The sequence below is a fragment of the Euprymna scolopes genome, chromosome 34 (genome assembly GCF_053919585.1).
Source record: "Euprymna scolopes isolate OS-2025 chromosome 34, ASM5391958v1, whole genome shotgun sequence".
In the NCBI taxonomy this organism is placed as follows: domain Eukaryota; kingdom Metazoa; phylum Mollusca; class Cephalopoda; order Sepiida; family Sepiolidae; genus Euprymna; species Euprymna scolopes.
This window is the reverse complement of record NC_136515.1, coordinates 76,470,594-76,493,112: the sequence shown is the minus strand read 5'-3', so window position 1 is coordinate 76,493,112 and position 22,519 is coordinate 76,470,594. Positions and strand designations below refer to the sequence as shown.

General features: G+C 33.0%; 1 protein-coding gene across 2 annotated transcripts in view; it reads right to left on the bottom strand.

The window, feature by feature from the left end:
• Positions 1 to 4,247: 4,247 nt before the first annotated feature.
• LOC145259294 (protein Hook homolog 3-like) overlaps positions 4,248 to 22,519 on the bottom strand; it is a 184,972-nt gene continuing 166,700 nt past the window's right edge. For both annotated transcript variants that reach the window (XM_080117166.1, XM_080117167.1), the window contains 5 exons: positions 21,487 to 21,627; positions 20,758 to 21,064; positions 12,715 to 12,819; positions 6,130 to 6,201; positions 4,248 to 4,539 (listed from right to left, as the gene is read on the bottom strand). In XM_080117166.1, coding sequence (XP_079973292.1) covers positions 4,435 to 4,539; positions 6,130 to 6,201; positions 12,715 to 12,819; positions 20,758 to 21,064; positions 21,487 to 21,627 — 730 coding nt within the window. In that variant the 3' untranslated portion in view covers positions 4,248 to 4,434. The remainder of the gene's footprint in view (positions 4,540 to 6,129; positions 6,202 to 12,714; positions 12,820 to 20,757; positions 21,065 to 21,486; positions 21,628 to 22,519) is intronic.

Here is a 22,519-nt window from a genome sequence, read left to right as displayed (position 1 = left end):
CTAGATCCAAGATTACTTTTTTCATGTAGAAAAATCCAATGTTTTTATGTGGAAATGTGGAAATTTTTATGTGGAAAAATCCAAGGTTTTCATATAGAAAAATCCAGCTTTCCAAAAAGGAGCACTCTGGATTGAGACGAAAATAAACGTTCACTCAATGAAAGAGAAATCGTTCTAGACTAAGGACAGAAAAGTTGAAGTGTAGTATGAGAACACTACTAAACCAGAAGACTGATGAATACATGTCAGGAAAATGTGACACAAGGTCCCTGAATGCGAGGAAACTTTCTACTCTAATAGCTTCTTCTATCTAACAGCTAGATTTTGGAATTCCCTTCCTGCTACCTGCTTTCCTAACTGTACTGATATGCAGAAGTTTATATTAACGTTAATGGATTTAAAACAAAATTTTATTTATTATTTTTGAAATTACTGTTTTATAAGTAAAATATATATATATATATATATATATATATATATATATTTTTTTTTTTCTGTGGAAATATACTTTATTCACTTATATTTCCTTTTTATGAATCCTTATTTGAGAACCTCAACATAATATATATATATATATATATGGATTTAAAACGAAAAACAAAATTTTTATTCAATTCATTTATTTGATGTGTATTATTTGCAATGGAAATTGGTTTGAGATTAAAAACGAAAAATACATAAACCAAATGTTGTGGTTATTTACAATGTTTATATAAAACAAACAAACAAAAAAGTCTGTTTTCTGACATATCAACCCTTTCTGACACACATATATATATGTATATATTTTCTGACATCAACCCTTTCTCGGATTATTTAATGCCACATGCAGACATTAAGGTAATAGATTTCATGTTTGAAGTTCATAATATCGTATCGAAAAGCCTGAGTGAAACTAATTTGGATTATTTGGACTATTGTTCTCATTTCGCATATTATTCTCGTCTCGTTTCAGCCGATATAACTTTCAGTCCTTTGTTTGCAGCTTATTGAATTCTGGAATGTTTGTGGAACTCAAGAATCTGCACAAATTTTTGAAAGAAACTCTTTATTTAACCCACAGAGGTAGCTTGCCTTCATTTTGTTAATCATAACCAAGTAGAAATCTTACGTGATACCTAATGATATTACTAGTATTGCTGAGTATCCTTCATGAAGTTGTAGGTTCAATCCTCAGTACAGGCAATACTAAAAATACAATTGCGTATATCCAGTCATGGTTAATGGAATAAGAACAAGTTACTCCCCATGGATTAAATAAAGGGTTTTATTCAAAATTCCGTACATATTCCTCAGCTCTACAGAAAGATTTGTGCACCTTTATTAAAGTGCGTCGTCTGACCCAATCCTGTATTTTTGAACAAAGCCATTTTAGGGAAAAAACATTACGCACTTAAGTGTCATGTTGAAATTACTAAATTAAAAAATTATGAAAAATAATCCAACAGAAGATGCGCTAGAGTTGATTTTTGGAAAAATAAGCGTGCAGTTTATGGAGAAGAAGCAAGATAGCCAACCTTAAAGATAATGTCATTAGATTCTGTGCAAAGCAACTTAAACGATAGAAAACAGTTATCTTCCCCTGATTTCGATCTTCTAAAGGCTTCATTTACAGTGAAAAATAACAATTTTGAAAAATTCTGTGTTTTTTTTTTTTTCTGGCCCAGTTCTTATAAGTTTTGGAATTTATACTAATTTTGGCATGATATGCAAGCAATAATGTTTTTCTCTGAAATGCATTTTTTTGAAGACTCACAATAGTAAAGTTGCAATGAAAGATTGGAGGTTACATCGGCCAAAACATTTGGAAAATAATACTGAAGATGAGAACAGTAGTCCAAATAATAAAAAATTATCACATCCTCATCTAAAAAATCCTACAAAATAATTAAGCCAAATTTTAATTTTTTTCAATTTGTTTTAAAATTCCCGATGAGAATAGGAAAATCTATGTTTTTAAAACTATTGCAATGCTATTTATTTAAATTACTTCTTTATATTCAAAGGATATCAGTTGATACAATTACTAAAATTACACCGGGTTTCATAGCTCACTTCTCTCAAGAGGATATTGTCAGAGGCTGTTTCTGTTAAGTTTTATTTCTTATCTATGAATATAAATTAGAAAGACGAATTGACCCCCAACAGAATCTGGTGAACATCTATTTAGGTTTAAGTCGTAAGTTTAAGAATTATATTTTTGTAGGGCATTGGACTAGATCAGAGTCTCAAACATAACCTATTTTTATGTATTTGCTTCTGAAATTGTCCAGTCCACTCAGATAATCGTATGTCATGCATTATTTTGTCTATATTTTTATCTACTTGTGTTTTTGGATTTCCATTGGTCAATAATACCTGCCATCCCCACACATGAATAAAAATGAAATAATTCGAAATTTGTCAGAAATGAAATAATTCTGTCTTTATAATTTTTATGGTCTTCTTGGATATTTTGATTTTGGTAAAAGAGTAAAATGAAGGTTATTACTGCGAAGGGATTTTGAAGAAAAAAAAAACAGAAAAAAAAAAATGATAATATTTGTTAAAGAAATCAACAAGTTTTTATGCCTTTAGCCAAGGCAAGTTTTAAAAAAAAAAAAAAAAAATTCAAGGAAGATAATTTACTATTGTTCCCCTGTTTTGAATGCCTATACGAAAAAAATCAACTTGGAGACTAACCCAAATAATTCTTGATTATAAAACAGAAAATAAGAAAAACAAATTGAGTGTATAGTTGATTTCACGAAAAATGTTTTCAAGTCCGAATAAAACAGGTTTGTTACTGGGCCAAATTGACTTCAAAAACCAAAATAATGTTTAAATAACTTGTTTTGAGGATTATTATAATATATCTCCATGAATTTGTGTCTGCAATGAACCTAAGAATACGAGTTAAAAAAGAACATTTTGAAAAACAATTTGGACAAAATCGGTAATTTGAATAAACGAGTCCATAAGTTTTTGCAATGAAAAAAAAAAAAATGTACTGATCAGAATTACCTCCCTTTCAAATGACGGAAAGTACAAATTAAAAACACCAAATGAATTCAAGGGAGATAATTTACATCAGTTACTCCTGTTTATCAATGATGAGTTGTGTGTAAGCTCCTTGCAAGACTCACAAAACACAAAAAGGACTACAAGTAATATTTGTAATATTTTCAAAACTAGGGGAAGAGAGGGGGTAAATGTGTATATTTTTAAAATGTCTTGTTTTACAAAAAAAAAAAAAAACGCAACCATATTCTAATTTCTAAAATGCAGCAAAATGATTCCAATGGGAAATTATGAGAAATGTTAAGGGTTACATTGTTCACTTATTATGTATGTTTCATTAGGCATTAAACACACCTGACAAGTAAACATAGTAACATCTATGAGAACGGGTATTTATTTTGAGATATATATATGTATGGTTAGTGGGAGAGAACCCCAACAGAGTGCTTGATTATTAAGAAAATTAAAAAAAACAAAACAAAACAAGAGCAGAATATTTATTTTTATATTTGTGTTACAGAAGATAAAAAAAAAAAAAAAAAAAAAAAAAAAAAAATTGGTACCGTCGGTTTCAAATCCAAGCAAATGAGACGAATATCAGGTCGACTATATCGAACTCTCTTCAGTCTCTATTTATTTATATATACATAAAGTTCTATACATTAGTTAGTTTAATCCTCCATCGATACCTTCAGTTTTGTGGAAACACTGGAATCTCAGCCCACAGGTCCAAAAATTACCGAATATAACAGATTCATCAATCTTTTGATAGCGTAATGCACTATAACCATAACCCGTTACAGTATCATATGTTACACTATCAAATGTTTGATAATGTTACACAATCAGAACAAGAATCAGTTACATCTGGTATATTAGCTCTGCGGGCTGAGTTTTCAGTGTTCCATAATATAGTGTTAATTGGAATAAAAATATGCTCTTGTACAAATAATTGAGCACTCCAGTTATTTCTCTAGAACTAAATTACACTGTATATAGTTATATTAATAACAGTAACTTATGATAATGACTCTGCGCCAGATTGTTAACTCTGGAATACAAGGTTATTGCTGCTAGCCTGTAATTATGACTGAGTGATCGCGCTTAGTTTCAACTATGGAACTAAGGGTTTGTTTTGTGATGTCTGCAATAAAACATGTCTTTAAACAACCTTATGTATCAACTTTTTATTGGCATTGCGTGTGTTATAGGTGATAGGGTGATGAATATAAAGAACAAGGAATGTGTATGTGTGAGAGATGAAATTTATTTCAAATGAATCTGTCATATTGATGCCAGCACCGGTAAAAAAACAAACAAAAAAAAAGACCCCGAGTAAAGAAACGTGTAGGGATGAGAGAAGCGAGAGAAAAAAAAGAAAAGACTAGCACCACGTGGAACCAACAGGAGTTGAAGTTGGTGAGAGCATAAGAATCATACCCTCCGACTGTGGACTTGTCGCTGTTTTGTAAGAAATGATTGGCCAGAACCATTGTTAGATAAACGTTCATCCACGGCTCGACGCTGAAGTTGTCGGCTCTAAAAAAAAAAAAAAAGGAGAAATTAAGTATTAGGAAAGAAAAAAAAAATGTCACCAGCATTTTCCAAAAGAATCTCAGTAAAATAATAACTCCTTAGAAAAAAACGAAAAAAAAAAAAAGGAAAAAAGAAAAGGAAAAAAGAAAAAAAAGGAAAAAAGAAAAAAAAGGAAAAAAGAAAAAAAGAAAAAAGGAAAAAAGAAAAAAGGAAAAAAGAAAAAGGAAAAAAGAAAAAGGAAAAAGGAAAAAAGGAAGAAAAAAAAGGGAAAATGAAAAAAGAAAAAAAAGGAACAAAGAAAAAAGGAACAAAGAAAAAGGAAAAAGGAAAAGAGGAAAAAAGAAAAAGTAAAAAGAAAAAACAGAAAAGAAAAAAGAAAAAAACAAAAAATAAAAACAAAAAACGACAAAAAAGAAAAAACGACAAAAAAGAAAAAACAAAAAAAGAAAAAAACAAGAAAAAACAGAAAAGAAAAAACAAAAAAGAAAAAACAAAGAAAAAAAAAAACAAAACAAAAAAAAAAGAGAAAAGAAAAGAAAAAGGAAAGAAAAGAAAAAGGAAAGAAAAAGAAAAAACATTTAATTTTTGAGATAAGGATTGATAATTTATATTTGCATTCTTCAGATTACTGTTCTCATGTTGAGTGTTATTTTTCACAATGTTTCAGTTGATATACCCTCTGACCTTCTTTAGGTGTATATTGTTGAACTCTTTCTGTTCAACTCTGGAATCTGCACGGAATTTCGAACGGAACCTTTACTTAACCCGCAGAGGTAGCATGTACTTGTTCCGTCAGCCATAACTGGGTAGATGCCTTAAGTTATTTGCAATTCTGTTTGGAGTATGTCTCACACCGAGATTGAACCTGAAACCTCTCCAAGAGAGTAACTTACAAATTAATTTAACCAAAACTTTATTCACTATGCCATGGATCTTTACGGACCACAAAGTCCTGTGGCATAGTAGATAAAGTACCGAAGATTCCAAATAATACGAAGTAAGATCATATTGAAATTCAAATACAGTCATTATATTAGGTTGTCCGGAATATTCTAAGCATTTTTTAGGCGCACAAAGAGGATAGAAAAAAAGATTTCTTCTTTATGATTATGAAGTGTACTTTTTAAACTAGCAATTCTTGCGCAAATGTTCCAGTTGTGACATTTGAATTTTCCTCAATTTTCATCTTCAGAACATCAAAATAAAATTGTTAGGGTTTTTCAACTGCAATTGTCATCTTCAAGACTGAGGTTTCCTGTTTTTAATTTTGCAGACAATTTCCAAACAGTCAATTCTTTTTATAGCATTGACACCATACACTTCAGAAATCTGTAAAAATTTTTTGGAGAAGAGAAAAAAAAGTATAACTACCCGAACTTGAAATTTATTGCAATCTATTTTCATGTAATAAGGAATATCTTAAAGTAAATAAATTCGAAAAATTTTCTCAGCAATGAAAAAATATGCATAACACATGCTAAGTTTATAGACTTGTTAAGAGTCTTCAGAAACTTGTACTTTTAAAATAAGGACTTTGCAGACAACGTAATAAATTAGTCATCAAATACAAAGTTGATTTCCTCTCGCACTTACCAAGTTGTACCAAGCCGTGATAATGAGTTTTTCTTCTTCTTCTCGGATATTTTTGGTTTTCTCCTGATCTCTCTAAAAGAATAGAATTATTGGATCAGAATATACATTTTACATTCATACAATACATAAATATCTCCAGCTATGGTATAGCTGGAAATGTCTTCTCAATTATTAAATCATTTCTCTGATGGTTCATAAGAGTAGTGGTTGATGGGCAGAAATCAGAAGCTCTCAGTATTAATGCTGGAGTCCCCCAGGGGTGCATCCTGGGCCCAACTCTTTTCCTGATCTACATTAATGATCTTCCAAATCACATCCTTACATCATTGTAGACATTTATACCGACGCCACTACCATCTATGATAGCACATCAAAGACCATAAACAACCAAATTCTCTCCTCTGATCTTGAGCACGTCATACAATGGGGAAAAAGGTGGCTCGTTACTTTTAATGCATCTAAAACCAAACTTCTATCTTTACATCATCAAGACTCTGATGCCCATCTGGCATCAATTGAAATGAATGACTCATCTTGGGGAGGCTTCATTCTGGGCTTGACCCTTACTCCAGATTTGAAATTGAACACATATCAAATCTGCTGCCAAGGTCGCTGGAAAAATGGTAGGATCCTTCTACTACTCCAATAGATATCTCACTGCTGATGCAACCTATATAAAAGCTAGGTACAGCCAATGATGGAGTACTGTTGTCACATCTGGGCTGGAGTTGCTAGAAGCAGCTTATCCTGCCTTGACAGAGTTCAAAATAGACTTCGTAGCTTAGTGGGGGATGCCCTTTTCTCTTCCCTGCAACCTCTTTCCCACAGAAGAGACATTGCAAGCCTGTCTGCTTTATCATTATTTCCATGGCAGGTGCTAATCTGAGCTTCAATCTATGCCCCCCTCCCCCAACTTTCACAAAAAACACTTGTCTAGCCAAAACTACGATCAATAGTTCCCCCCCCCACACTTTATCTGTGCCTAAACCTAAATGTAGGTTCCATGAACAAAGCTTCTTTATTAGAACTGCATGCCTATGGAACTCTTCCGTTGGCCTGCTTTCCAGCTTACTACAATCTGATCGTCTTCAAGTCCAATGTAAACAAGTTCTTGATGAACTGTCCCCCTAAGTAATCCAAACTACAAAAATTCCACTACTTATGCTTACTATGCTATAATCACACTGACTAATGTATACCCATTAACCCTTATCCTCGAGTAGCCTCCGGGCCTTGATAAGTAACTCCTGTGTAAAAAAAAAAAAAAATATATATATATATATATATATATATATATATATATATATAAATAAAAAATACTTTATTTACTAACTAGCGGGGATACCTGGCGTTGCCCGGGTGTTTAAAGGTTAGTGTACTCGAGCAGAGGTGGGGGGTGGGGGTAAATCAAAACAAAAGAATAATCAAAGTAATAACCCTGTTTAAATGTTTAAATCCATAATATAAAGCTGGATGTCTGTGTGTGTGTGTGTCTAGTCACGAATAGGCTCCTATATGGTTGACTATTTTAAAAAACTGATTACATATGATAGAAGATGTATCGAGACACAGGAATGGGTATGTTTAATCTGGCAGAATGGTGGCTCATTAAAATTGTGGGGTCTGCGTTCGTGCCTGGTCCACAAAGTATGGAAATAAAAAATTTTAAAATTAAAAAAAAAAAAAAAGTTTACAAGTGTTTTTGATATAGATGTACTTTGATAAGTATTTTTTAACTTATATAGAGATGGTATAATAAAATTGTAGGGTCTGCGTTTGCTCCTGGCCTCCATAGAATGGAAACAGGCACAAACTTTAATAAAGACTTTTCATATCTATCTGCGTAAGTATACTTTGATAATTATGTTTCAGATTGAAGAAATATGGTATAATAAAATAATGGGGTGTTCGTTTGCGCTTGACCTCCATAGAATGGAAATATGTCACAAAGTTTAACAAGGTTTATTAATATAGATCCACAGAATATTGTGATAAGTGTTTCAGTGTGAACAGGTATGGTATAATAAATTATGGGGTTTACCTATTTTATTTTTACTTTCATATTTTGCTTTGGTTTTGATACCCCCAAATTCGACCCAAATTTACAACCCTTCCTTTTCATAGCCTATCATAATTTCATAAATCAGAGTCCATTTTCTGTAGGCTGTTTTTGAACCCAGTCAACGACGGATACTTTTGCTAGTATTATATAAAAAGAAACAATGTTAAAACTTCTTAAGAAATCGTTGCCCGGATGTTTGTGTCAGGGTGGGTGGGGGGTAAAAAAACCGTTTTAGTCGGTAGGTAGGATCGAACCCGAAGCCTTGAGGCAAAGTTGAAAAATAAAGTGTGAAAAAAACGTGACACGTTAACCGCTCGGCCACCAAGAAAGAGTAATTGAAACACGTTTGAATTTATTTAAGTATAAAGAGAATTGATAGGTGCTCACACTTAATGACTTAATCAGGTCAAATGCTAGTAGTGGAGTTAAGTTTCACTGCGGGGCAGTTTTTTTAATGAGGTCAAATAGAAGTTAATGTGGGGCAGTTTTTTTGAGTTTGTTTACCCAATTTTGGCTGGTTTTGTTCCCCGAAGATGTTGGGGGAGGGGAGAAGCAGCTCCCCACAAAAAGGGGATTGTAAAAATTGAATAGCAATTGTCTGATATAAGGAGGAACTCTGCATTGATCAAAGCTGATTGCTTCCTGGACGTTCCCGGAATCACGCGCCAGGAAGAATGCGAATTAGCTTCGAATGAGTTTTGGTTTTATATGAAAAAGCCGAATCAACACGTGAGAAGCCATGATAGCAATAATTTTGTAAAACTCACTATAAATAAATCTAGACGCAACGAGCGTTCCCAGGGAGTATATAAACACTTCTAAGTGATAGTAACCCCCCACTCCCCCGGGAAGCCAGGTGGAAAAAGCCTTTCTTGGACATATTGCCTTTTATATATATAGATGTGTAAATACAGTGGCACTAAAAAGAAAATGGTCACTAATTAAAAGTTTTCCGTGAAAATTGAAAGAAATCTTTACTTCATGTATAAATTGTAAAAATAATTGTTCGTATGGAAAGCTTGCGTTGCTAAAAAAAAAAAATAAAATAAAAATTTCTGTGTTGAATTACAAAATGTCATTTTTGAACACTTACATCTCCAACCATCAATTGACTGTGAATAACGGTTACATATGTGTGATAAATTACAGATTTCACACCTCAAAGAACTGGCGGTACTTGTACAGTTTAATCAAGACATTTCAAAAATGAAAATATCGCAAAACGGTTATATTGTACGTATCTGTTTTGAACTGAAGAATTTCACTTAATTTGATCAAGTAGTTTTTTTTATTCTTTTTTTACAGCAGAAAAACACGTTTTTATGAGAGTGTGTTGAAAGTAGACATCTTAGATTTTAAAAAAATTTTGGTTTGGAGTTTAAAAACGTCACAGGGAGATAACTCCATGTAAAACGCCGACACTCCCTCCCCATCTTTAATACTAGCTTTTCTTCCTAAAAATCGAACTTTTTGCTCGGTATCATAACAATTATTTTTTCGCTGTAAAACAAAAACTTGATGAAATTGAGTGAAATTTTTTTTTTCGGAGAACTTCATTCCATAATGGATACGTACAATTTAAACTTTTTTTTTTTTTTTTTCGATATTTTCATTTTTCAATTTAAACTTTTTTTTTTTTTTTTCGATATTTTCATTTTTTAATGTCTTGATTAAACTGTACAAGTACCGAATATTCACCAACGCTTGGAAATCCACTGAATCAGTTGGAATGTTGTTAGTTCTTTAATCTGCATGAAGTGATTGTCATAAACATCATTTACGAAACTTGTTGAATGCATTATAAGAATTCAGCAGAAAACCTTTTCTTTCTAGGCTGCTGTATCTACACATTACTAAATTACTTTAATATATATCTATTCTTTTCATGCAGTCATATTATCAACGTCTACTCTTCTCCAGTGTTTCTTCCATACTGCAAAGCTTAATCATGGTAAGATGTCAACGTTCATAATATTTGGATTCAGGGTTCGAATCATCCAACTGGCGATATGTTTACGTAATTTCCATACAGTCAAATGTAAATTGAAAACATGAAACATGTCTAAAAATATTTATTAATATACATATATCTATAAAAAAAAAAAAAAAAAAAAAAGGCTTCTTTAGTCTTTGATAGACTATGGATACCCACTGTAGGGGTGCCTGCATGTGAAATTTTTGTGGCAGGAGGTGCACAATTTCCAACCACACCTCTTCATTGTAAAATACCAGTAGCAAGTGAGGTGTATTTTCAGGACAACTGGAAACAAATGCTGAGATAAGTGGAAAGCACATACGGCGCCTAGAATTCCCAAATGGTCACCCATCTGGTACTAACCAGGCTCAACTTTGCTTAACTTCAGTGATCCAACAAGAACCAGTGTATCAATGCAATTATGCCGTTATATATATATATATATATATAAATAAAATAAAAATTACAATTAAATTTACCAAAATGATCCAAGATGGTAAAATTAAAGTATATTATAAATATTAAAGAATTAATATTTATAAAATTATCTCAGCCAGATGTAAAAGCTCGATAAAACCAAATAGGAAATAGAGCTTATAATATGAGCAAACAGTTAATAAAATATGTTGAAAAACACTTTGAAATGAGTTAAAAACATATTTAATCTGAAAAGGAAACACTAGATAAATGGATAGTCCTTAATCCGCGGAGTTTCGAAGAAATACTTTCCTTCTCATCAGAGGGTAGGAATTAGCAATTTGATGAAACAACAAGTCAAAGATCTTACTTGAAAACAAAAAAAGTGAAGCAGAGGGAATATGGTGAAGAAATAGATGATTACACATGAATGGATAGTCTGGTTGAAGATAAAAAAATCCAGTGACGGTAAAACCCAAATGTAAAACTTTAAGAAAGTTAAAAGAATTTTGCTAATTCTTACCCTCTCATGAGAAGGAAAGTATTTCTTCAAAACTCTGCGGATTAAGGACTATCCATTTATCTAGTGTTTCCTTTTCAGATTAAATATGTTTTTAACTCATTTCAAAGTGTTTTTCAACATATTTTATTAACTGTTTATATATATATATATATATATATATATATATATATATACACATATACACACACACACACATTTTCTCCTTTTTCCATATATATTGCCTCTTTGCAGTTTCCTTTATTACAATTTGATAAAACTTTGTACAAAGAAGTATTCTTGAGTTTGATATTGAGAAAAGGGAGGCACAATGATTCTGTTTCTCTGGAAAGAGACACAGCAGAAATATGTATGCACATATGTTGCCAATAATGTTAGTATAAATAAACATACTTTATTTATGCTCTGCTTATTGTCACTGAGCACTTTTTGATAAACACAGGAATTTCAGTAGATTTACATCTGGGAAACAACAATTATACTATCATGATACATATATTTCTCAGAGTATATACGACAGGAATTAAAATTGATGTGAATTTTTGGAATAAAATTGTGGAGGATATGCAGACCACGTTTAAATTACATTTGAGGTAAAAAGTAAAATGGGCAATATATGAACAAGTTGAAAGAGAAAAAAATAAAATAAATTGGAAAAAAACGGAGGGGGGTAAAAAAAAAAAAAAAAGTATCCCCCGAAAAGGATTTAGAACTAAAACAAAGCCAAGACATATTTAATGCCTGACAACATTAACTGTGAATCAGCTATACTTGAACGGTTAAATATGCCATTGTTAAAGGAGAATTTCTTTTAAAAAAAAAAAAAATACCAGACGAAAGTCATCTAAACTGAATACAAATAACAATTATGTAATAGATAAAGAAGATTCATCATCCATCAGCAGTGTCCGAGGCATGTTTCAGATCCACATCAGAGCATACGATACCTCGCTTAGGAGGATGTGTGTGATAGTCTGCATGTTGGCACCACAGGGACACTGAGCATGCTGTTGAGTGTTACCTACTCTTCCTGGGTAACACTCATATGAGGTCTCCTTTCAGTGCCTGAAAGAGCCTCGTTCTTGCCTAATTCATTCATTTTAACAATGTAGGTGGAAGGATGCTGGTGTTGTTCATCAGAGGATTGTGATAATGGCAAAGCTCTTGCGGGATTATAACCGCTACAGCACCTCTTGGTGTCCAAATAGGGGCTGGCAATTGTCGCTGTTTTGTTTGTCACATTCTGTCCTAGCTTTTGCTTCTCGATGGATCTACGGAGCATAGAGCGATTCCGGACATCCTATCGACAGATGGCAGCTTGGTCGATTTCAGGTTGCTGACAATCATCCTACATGACTTGTTGAGCTCAACATTGAACTTTTGCAGCATGAGCAGAACGAATCCGTGCCGCTGCACAGTATTGTGCAGTCGAGTAGCACAGTGCTTAAGCTGACAGGTGCAACGTCTGTGCCTCTCGGCAGATTATAGCAAAGGATAATCTTCAGAGATTTCGGATTAAAGAGAAAAGTACATTTTTTTTTTCATTTTTAAGTGTACAAATAATTCATGAAGAAATCATTGTGTTGGCAAAATAGATAAAAATGTTCAAACCTCAAGATGATCGATAAGCTTTTGTTTTTCGTCCAATTGATTTCGGAGAGCTTGGATTTCAGGACCAGATGCCGCATTCTGTTTGAGATCCAAAGTTTTGAAAATCTAAACAAGAAAAAAATAAAATAAAGATAAAATTTACAGAAGATCCTCGAGCGGCCTCTTGGCCTTGATAAGTGGTGATGCCTATGTAAAAAAAAAAAAAAAAAAAATGAAATAAAAAAAGTTAAGTTAATTTTTAATGCCAAAAAGAAATCTTTTTTTGCAAAATTCAAAATTGGATCTTCAACCAGTGAAAATGTAAGAAATATTTAAAATGGAATGTAATAAGTCCCCAGACGTACCTCTCCATCGTACAGTATATCGATACACTAAGGCTGACTGGGATAGCTTTCGTACATTTATAACTGATCTACCTCTGCATTCCATATTTAAAAAGGATGTGTCCTCTATAGTATTAGACCTGACGGAATGGTTAATTGTAGGTATTGATCGTTTCATACCCTCGAAAAAGTTTCAGCAAAAACCTAACAGCCAGCCATGGTTCTCTCCAGAATGTGCTGCTGCCATTGCGCACAGAAATCACTTTTTCCACTGTTTCCAACGTAATAGATGTATGGAAACTAAAGCCGCTTTCAGGACTGCCAGCAACCATTGTAAGAAAGTAATAAAGAGCGCAAGATGGTTGTATGCTCAATCTGTAAGTCCAAAGTAGCTGAGCAGCGGCTTGGTTCTCACCAGTTTTGGCAAATAGCAAACAGAATTCTGAACAGAAGTGTGCGCTCCATTCCAACTATCATCAATGGACCTGAGGTAATCTCGTCAGCATCAGACAAAGCCAAACTCTTTGTCAAGAACTTTGCAGCTAATTCTACCTTTTGCGATCAAGGCCGCCACCAACCCCCAATATTTCCTCCTGTATCTGAAAACACACTATGTGATATACGTATATCTGTACGTGATGTTGCCAAGCTAATCAAAAACCTTGATTCCAGTAAAGCAACTGGCCCGGACGGTATTCCAATTATTGTACTCAAAAAACTTCAACCTGAACTAGCGCCCATACTTACAAAACTATTTAAACGTTGTCTTAAGGAGAATAGTTTCCCATCTCCCTGGAAAATTTCATCTGTATGCCCTGTATTTAAGAATTCAAGTGATCGCTCACCCCCCTCTCAGTACAGGCCAATAAGTCTCCTATGCGTCATGAGTAAGTTGCTGGAATCTGTATTAAATACAGAAGTAATCAACCATCTCAACAAAAATAACCTTCTTAGTGACACTCAATATGGTTTCCGTTCTGCTAGATCTACAGCAGATGTGCTTACAGTTATATCTCATAGGATTAGCAAATCTCTCAACGGTGGCAATCTTTCTAGGGCAATTGCTCTTGACATATCTAAGGCCTTTGATAGGGTATGGCATAAAGGTTTACTTCATAAGATCTCTAGCTATGGTATAGCTGGAAATGTCTTCTCAATTATTAAATCATTTCTTTCTGATAGGTTCATAAGAGTAGTAGTTGAGGGGAAAAAATCAGAAGCCCACAGTATTAATGCCGGTGTCCCTCAGGGGTCCATCCTGGGCCCAACTCTTTTCCTGATCTACATTAATGATCTTCCAAATCACATCCTTACATCATTTGTAGACATTTATGCTGACGACACTACCATTTATGGTAGCACATCTAAGACAGTAAACGACCAAGTTCTCTCCAATTCTCTCTCCTCTGATCTTGAGCATGTAGTACAATGGGGAAAGGAGTGGCTGGTTACTTTTAATGCATCTAAAACCAAGCTTCTCTCTTTACATCATCAACATTCTGATCCACATTTGTCATCAATTGAAATGAATGGCTCTCGTCTTCAGGAGGCCTCAAGTTTTGACAAGCTTCTGGGCTTGACCATTACTCCTGATCTTAAATGGAACACGTACATCAAATCTGTTGCCAAGGCCGCTGGAAAAATGGTGGGATCTTTCTATCGATCCAGTGGATATCTCGCTGCTGATGCAATTCTCAATCTATATAAGAGCCAGGTACGTCCAAGGATGGAATACTGTTGCCACATCTGGGCAGGAGCTGCTAGAAAGGACTTGTCCTGCCTTGATAGAGTTCAAAATAGACTTCGTAGCCTCGTAGGAGATGTCCTTTTCTCTTCCTTGCAACCTCTATCTCACAGAAGAGATGTTGCGAGTTTGTCTCTGATGTATCGTTATTTTCATGGAAAGTGTTCGACTGAGCTTCAATCTATGGTCCCCCCTCGCAAAACTTTCACAAGAAACACTCGTCTAGCTGTAAACACTATCAATAATTCCCCCCACTCTTTATCTGTGCCCAAACCTAAACGTAGATTTCATGAACAAAGCTTTTTTATTAGAACTGCACGCCTGTGGAATTGTCTTCCGTTTTCCTGCTTTCCGGCTGACTACAATATGGTTGTCTTCAAGTCTAACGTAAATAAGTTCTTGATAAGCCGTTCCATATAAGTTATCAAATTTAACAAATTTTCATTACTAATGATTATTATATTGTCCAATTTCTACTGTACAGTCTTTAACCCTTATCCTTGAGTGGCCTCTTGGCCTTGATAATGAGTTGATACCTATGAAAAAAAAAAAAAAAAAAAAAAAATGAAAAAGTCCAATGTGAACAAGTTCTAATTGAATCGTCCCCCTAAGTAATCCAAGTTACAAAATTCCCACTGTTTACTATGCTAAAATCACAATGACTAATGCATACCTATTAACCCTTATCCTCGAGTGGCCTCTGGGCCTTGATAAGTGGTGACACCCTTGTAAAAAAAAAAAAAAAAAAAAAAAAAAGTTTTTAATATATTCTTTTGATTTGTCGAGGCTTCTTTTTTTTCATTGATTTTTATAAAAGAGGAGTTATTTTCCAGAATCTTTGCTATATTAAAAAAAAAAGAAAAGAAAAATCTGTATAATACACAAACACATGACAACAAAACAAAAATATCATATTCCAAAAATTACGTAAATTTATAAAGTAGTTTTATTTTTATAAAGAAAATCATTTTTAAAAGATTAATGGAAATTCGTAGGTATTACAACATAAATCTCACAAGTTTTGAATTATGTGGGGTTATCTCCCCTTTCATTTTTTTAAATGGTTTCAAAATGGCGGATATAACAACCGCTATTCTGTTACTCATAAAATTGATCGATTTACATAACTTTTAGAATATGATATTTTCGTTTTGTCATGAGTATGTACATCATACAGATTAAAAAATTTTTTTTTTTTAATACAGGGAGGGGGTGATTCTGGACAAAAACCTAAAGATGCAAGTCGGAGTGCAACTGTTTCCACTGAATTGCTCCACTCACACTTGATCCTCACCTTAGCGTGCAGAGTGTTTAACAAAAGGATACATGGTATCATTTTTGGAGTTTTTAGTATGAATTAACCGTGGATTGAACCCTAGCCTCCCATCTCATTAAGCTACACTTTAACCAAAGTTTTAAACGTCTACTGCAAAAAATAAGGCATTTTTTTCTTTCCATTAACTGCTTATTGTAAAATAACAAAATTTCAATTGAAAATGAAATTGTATGAAAAATATCCAAACCAATACAGGAATTAATCAGTTTAATGAATCTTCTACGAAAATCATAATACGAGGGGTGTTCCAAAAAGTAATGCCTCCTATTTTTTTTATTCCACTCAAATAGATCAGAGGGGATTGCAAATTGCATTGCTATAATGACTGAACTTATGCATTCATGACCTGAAAGTTTCATCTCTCTGTTGCAGATAAGAAAGCAACACCTGTCATGGTGTTCATCAGGAGCAGAGATGTGTCATTAAATTTCTAACAAAAGGGCACTGAGAATGGTGGTAACTATGTAGGAAAATAAACATTGGAGCACAAAACATTGGAGCACGTTTTAATGGTACCATTCCCGTTTTAGTAGCTTTTCAACTTTTTTTGAGTTGAAAAAAAAAAAACAAAAAAAACAGGAGGCTTCACTTTTGGAACGACCCTTGTAACTTCCAAGAATTTAAAATAAAATAAGTTTTTTTTTTTTTTTTTTTTTCTATTCTTGGTAAAACTCCAGCAAATTCCAATCCAACATATTCACATTTTCTAGTTTTATTTATCAATAAATATAAAAACCAAGAAAAAAACAAAAAAAAAACATGATTTTAATACTTTATAATTAAAACCAATAAATTTTGAAACAATTATTTTTTTTTGCTTATTTCTATATAATAGAATATAGCAACACAATTACTAATCATTTTAAACCGAGAATATAAACAATATATGTGGACAGTAACTGTGCATGTATATCTATAAAAGTGAGAATGCGTGTGTGAGCTCACTTCTCAACCTATATACTCAACGGATTTTTGATCTACAGACTTGAAATTTGGTATATAGGGTATTCAGACATGTGAAAATTTCTTTTATCAGTTTTCTATCCGGAGAAACAGGCTGCTAAGGGGTCAAAATTGAAAAATTGGTATGTGTGTGGGTGGGAGGTCATTGGATTTTTATCTGTTCGCTAACTGTTCTACGAATGACAGAAAAGGTCGAAAGCTACATGGACTGAAAGGTTGTGTTAAGAACTAATAGCGGTTGATTTCTTTACGAAAACTCTACCTAGGAGCAAGAGGAGCATATAGTAATCCACAGAAAAACTGTTTCGCTGTATCACAGCTCTTCATTGCAGTTAAAAAAGCAAGTGCCTGAAGCCGGGATCGAAACTAAATTGTCGAACTGACATTTGGCACTTCTATAGCTGCTACGCTATGTACACACAAATATCTATAATATAAAGCTGAATGTCTGTGTGTGTGTGTGTCTGGTCATGAATAGGCTCCTATATGGTTGACTATTTTAAAAAACTGATTACATATAATGATAGAAGATGTATCAAGACACAGGAATGAGTATGTTTGATCTGGCAGAATGGTGGTTCATTAAAATTGTGGGGTCTGCGTTCGCACCTGGTCCACAAAGTATGGAAATAAAAAATTTTAAAATTAAAAAAAAAATGTTTACAAGTGTTTTTGATATAGATGTACATAAGAATACTTTGATAAGTATTTTTTTAACTTAAATAAATCAGAGTCCATTTTCTGTAGGCTGTTTTTGAACCCAGTCAACGACGGGTACTTTTGCTAGTGTATATATATATATATATATATATATATATATATATATATATATATATACATACATGATGATTGCTTCATCTTTTCAGATGATCGTCGTCCTGCCCAACAAAATCCCTACCATCAGCCTTCCCCCATGGCCACGTTGGTGGCTCTTCAAACCAGTAGTCAACTTACATGACCTGAAGCAAAGATGATATATGAAGTCTAGTGTCTGCACTGAGTTAACTGGACCACTCTGTGGCATAGTGTCCCTGTGCACAATCATATGCCTCTTCAGACCAGCAGCTGACTTGCACTTTCAGCCACATACCACGCAGGTTGTCTCATCAGTTCGTAGAGGTAAGGGTACGTAACAGCATCTTTCGTGTGATTTCATGTGCTTCACAAATTCAGCATGTTTTACACTTCCAGCCAGATTTATGAGTATCTAATTCCTTCACAGACCCTTTATGCAGATTTCTCTTAAGCTCTGCCTGTTTCAAGTTCTTTGCCTCTCATACCTTGCGACCCTCCAAGACAACTCTTTGTAACTCACTTCTATACTCAGTTTTTTTTATTTTATTTTATTTTATTTTTTATTTAACTTCAGTAAGTTTAAAGATATCAAGGGAGCTAACTCCTCTTGGAGCTAACACTTGATTCTGTTATAATTTAGATTTATATCCGAGGGCTCTTTTAAGAATAGATGCTGTTCCCTTTATGGCTGCTATTTGTATCTCGTTACAGCTTGGTCTTCCAGGGATTGCTTCTAAGTATTTCTGAAGGTTCTTTTTTTATTAAGCCAGTTGCTCCTATCATAACCGGTATAATGTTTATTTCTTTCAGAGACCATGTCGTTTTTAGATCATTTTTTAGGTCCTGATATTTTGTTATCTTTTCCCGTTCAGCTCTGTTAAGGCCAAAATCATTTGGGACTGTGACATCAGCTGTGTGTGTGTGTGTGTATATATATATATATATATAAAATCTTCAGAATGTGAGAGACTATATAATTATTTCTACAATCAGACAGTTTGTTGGCTTTCTTGGCTCTTGCAATGTTGTCTAGCTGGTGAAATTATATATATTATATATAAGTGAATGAATGAAAAAAGTCTATATTCCAAAGTTCATGATGTTAACCATCTTATAATTTATTCCTTTAATTCAGTTGACATTTACATGACAGTGTCTGTTTTGTAGCACGAAATCAATCACTTAATTATTATATCAATTAGTGAATCTATTTTGCCCTTAACTCATCAGAAATAAGGATTGGTATATATTATAAGGAAATAAAGTATATTTCCACAGACATATATATATATGATGGCAGCAAATTCGTTTTCGAATATTGCCATTACTTGATATAGTACATATAAAAAATATATGTACAGAAACATGAAAACAAATCAGTGATGGCCGCATGAAAGTGGCTTTTAAGCCCTGTCAAACTCTGGCATTCTTTGGCACACATTGTGCAGACATGTGCGCCACTAGCAGCACGTTCTTGATGGGAACTTCTATGTATATTCAAATGCCGTTTTAAACCACCTGCTGTTTTGCACGTCTGTCCACAGTTGACACAGGCAACATAAGACTGTTTTGTGGCCCACTGCGCTGATGAGTAGTCTGGTGGCTTATCAACCCAGCTCTGTTCAGACATAATCCCCCCCACACCTCACACTCCAGACCAATTTTGCGCCCCAGCCCATCCACTGTTTCTTACACCTTCTCTTTCTGGATATCACGTTTCAGTCGCTCATACTGGGTTCGATCAGCCTCAAACTTGTCCACACCTCCCCACAAGGTCCTTCTCCACTCTTCACGATCCAAAGCAAGACGCTCCCAGGTTCTCTCATCCATCTTACATTTTTTCAAGGTGGACCTCAAACAATCCTTGTATCTCATTTTAGTCTTTTAGCCAGACGTCTTCCCTCGGCGAGCTCGCCATAAAGGAGTTGTTTGGCAAGTCGACTGTCTGACATCCTCAACTCATGACCACTCCATCTCAGTATATGTTTGATAATGAGAGCTTCAATGCTCAGACATTGGGTCCGTTCAAGAACCTCAACATCACTGACATACATTTGCCAGCCCACACCTAAGATTTGCCATAGGCACATCTGGTGAAACCGCTAGAGATGTCTCAAATGCTTCCTATATGTTGTCCAAGTTTCACAGGCATAGAGAAGAGCAGAGAGAATGCATGCGGCATAAACCTTAATCTTTGTTGGCAGCGAGATCCCGTGCCAACTCCACAAACACTTGTCCAACTTTCCAAAGGCATCACTTGCCCTACTGATCTGTAATGATACCTCATCATCCAGGGCACCGGACATACTTAATGTGCTACCCAAATATACAAACTTAGCGACAACCACTATCTTTGACGCATAGATATAAAATGATGGCTCATAGTATGCCATATATATATATATATATATATATATATATATATATATATATTTATTTACCAGTGGTGAAAAAACCGGACTAGAGTGCTCAATGTGTAGTCAGAGCAGTATATAGGAAATTTATTACTGTGAGTCCAGAATGAGTTGACAAATTGTTTCAGCTAGAGGAAAATCCTCAAAGAGTCCATCTATGAATTCTGACGATGCTAGTTGGATTTTTCCTCTTTGAGGGATTTTCCTCTAGCTGAAACAATTTGTAAACTCATTCTGAACTCACAGTAATAAATTTCCTATATATATATATATATATATATATATACATACACACAAGACTGTTTAGATCAAATCGTTTCTAAAAGATGAATAAATATTCACCTGAACAAGATCATACAAATACATATATCACAACAAACTTTTATAAATAAATTTCTACAAAATCCATTTTCGTAAAAAAAAAAAAAAAATAGATAAAAGGCAAAGTATCTATCCTGTCCTCCTTACCGCTTTGGCTTTTTGTAAATAACGTCTGTAGGTTTCTTCCATTTTCTTCAACTCATCATCCTTCTTGTTCAGCTGATCCTGCAACCGATGGATCTGATCGGCATCACCGGATCGTTGCCGTTCCAATTCTTCAATCTGTTGCTTTCGCTCAGTCAGTTCGGAGTCCATGCTCTGAAGACACCTCTTCTGTTCGGCCCCCAACTTCTTCAGTTCCGCGAGTTCCGTCGTGGTCACATCAGCGGAAGTTTGGCACGCCTGCAATTCATCAAGCTGAGCCTGCAGCTCTAGTTTTTTTTGGTTGATCACTCTGGAAAAACATTTAAAGAAAAAAAATCGAAATGAAACAGAAATTAGGAAATATGTGCATGTGCGTTACAATTCTATTTATAACGAAATCTTCCTTCACAAAATTAGTTACAAAGTCAGATGCTTGAAGTAATAAATTTGGTTTAACTCCGAAGTCCTGTTTTTTTATATTTTTAAGTGTAATAACTAGGGCTAGGACAACAGCATATTCTTTTCCTTGTTTTGACTCTTGTGTATCCATTGATATTTTATATGCTTTTATATAGAGTAATGTGGTTCTCAGTTGATTGTGTCTGTGTCGGATATATACTTGAGAGTCAAAACAATGAAAACAATATGCCGTTGGCATATCCCTAGTAGGAACTCCCCACCACAAAAAAAAAAGAAAAGAAAAATGGATTTAGAATCATTTTTGTTACTAACCGAAGATCGGCTTCCAATTCCGTTCTTTTAGAGTTGCTGTCATCCAACATTTTGCGCAGCATTTCTGTCTGTTCGTCTGCCATTCCGGATTGGGATTCTTTTAATTCTTTGTTTTCGATTGCGATCCGCATCAATCTTTCTCTGATTAATTAAACAAGAAAAATTAAAAGTAAAAATCACCTGTTATAAAATTAAAAAAAAAATTTTTTTTATTTAAAAGCATTTAATTAATAACATAAAAAAATTATGATTAAAAAAAATAATTTGATGCTTTTAAATAAAATTTTTTTAAAATTTATCGAAAAGTATCGAATTAATAACATAAAAAAATAATGATTAAAAAAATAATTTGATGCTTTTAAATAAAATTTTTTTTAAAATTTATCGAAAAGTATCAAATTAATAATATAAAAAAATTATGATTAAAAAAATAATTTGATGCTTTTAAATAAAATTTTTTTTAAAATTTATCGAAAAGTATCAAATTAATAATATAAAAAAATTATGATTAAAAAAAATAATTTGATGCTTTTAAATAAAATTATTTTAAAAATTTATCGAAAAGTATCAAATTAATAATATAAAAAAATTATGATTAAAAAAAATAATTTGATGCATTTAAATAAAATTGTTTTAAAATTTATCGAAAAGTATCAAATTAATAACATAAAAAAATTATGATTAAAAAATAATTTGATGCTTTTAAATAAAATTTTTTAAAAATTTATCAAAAAGTATCAAATTAATAACATAAAAAAATTATGATTAAAAAAATAATTTGATGCTTTTAAATAAAATTTTTTTTTAAATTTATCGAAAAGTATCAAATTAATAATATAAAAAAATTATGATTAAAAAAAATAATTTGATGCTTTTAAATAAAATTTTTTTAAAAATTTATCGAAAAGTATTAAATTAATAACATAAAAAATTATGATTAAAAAAATAATTTGATGCTTTTAAATAAAATTTTTTTTAAAATCTATCGAAAAGCATCAAATTAATAACATAAAAAAATTATGATTAAAAAAAA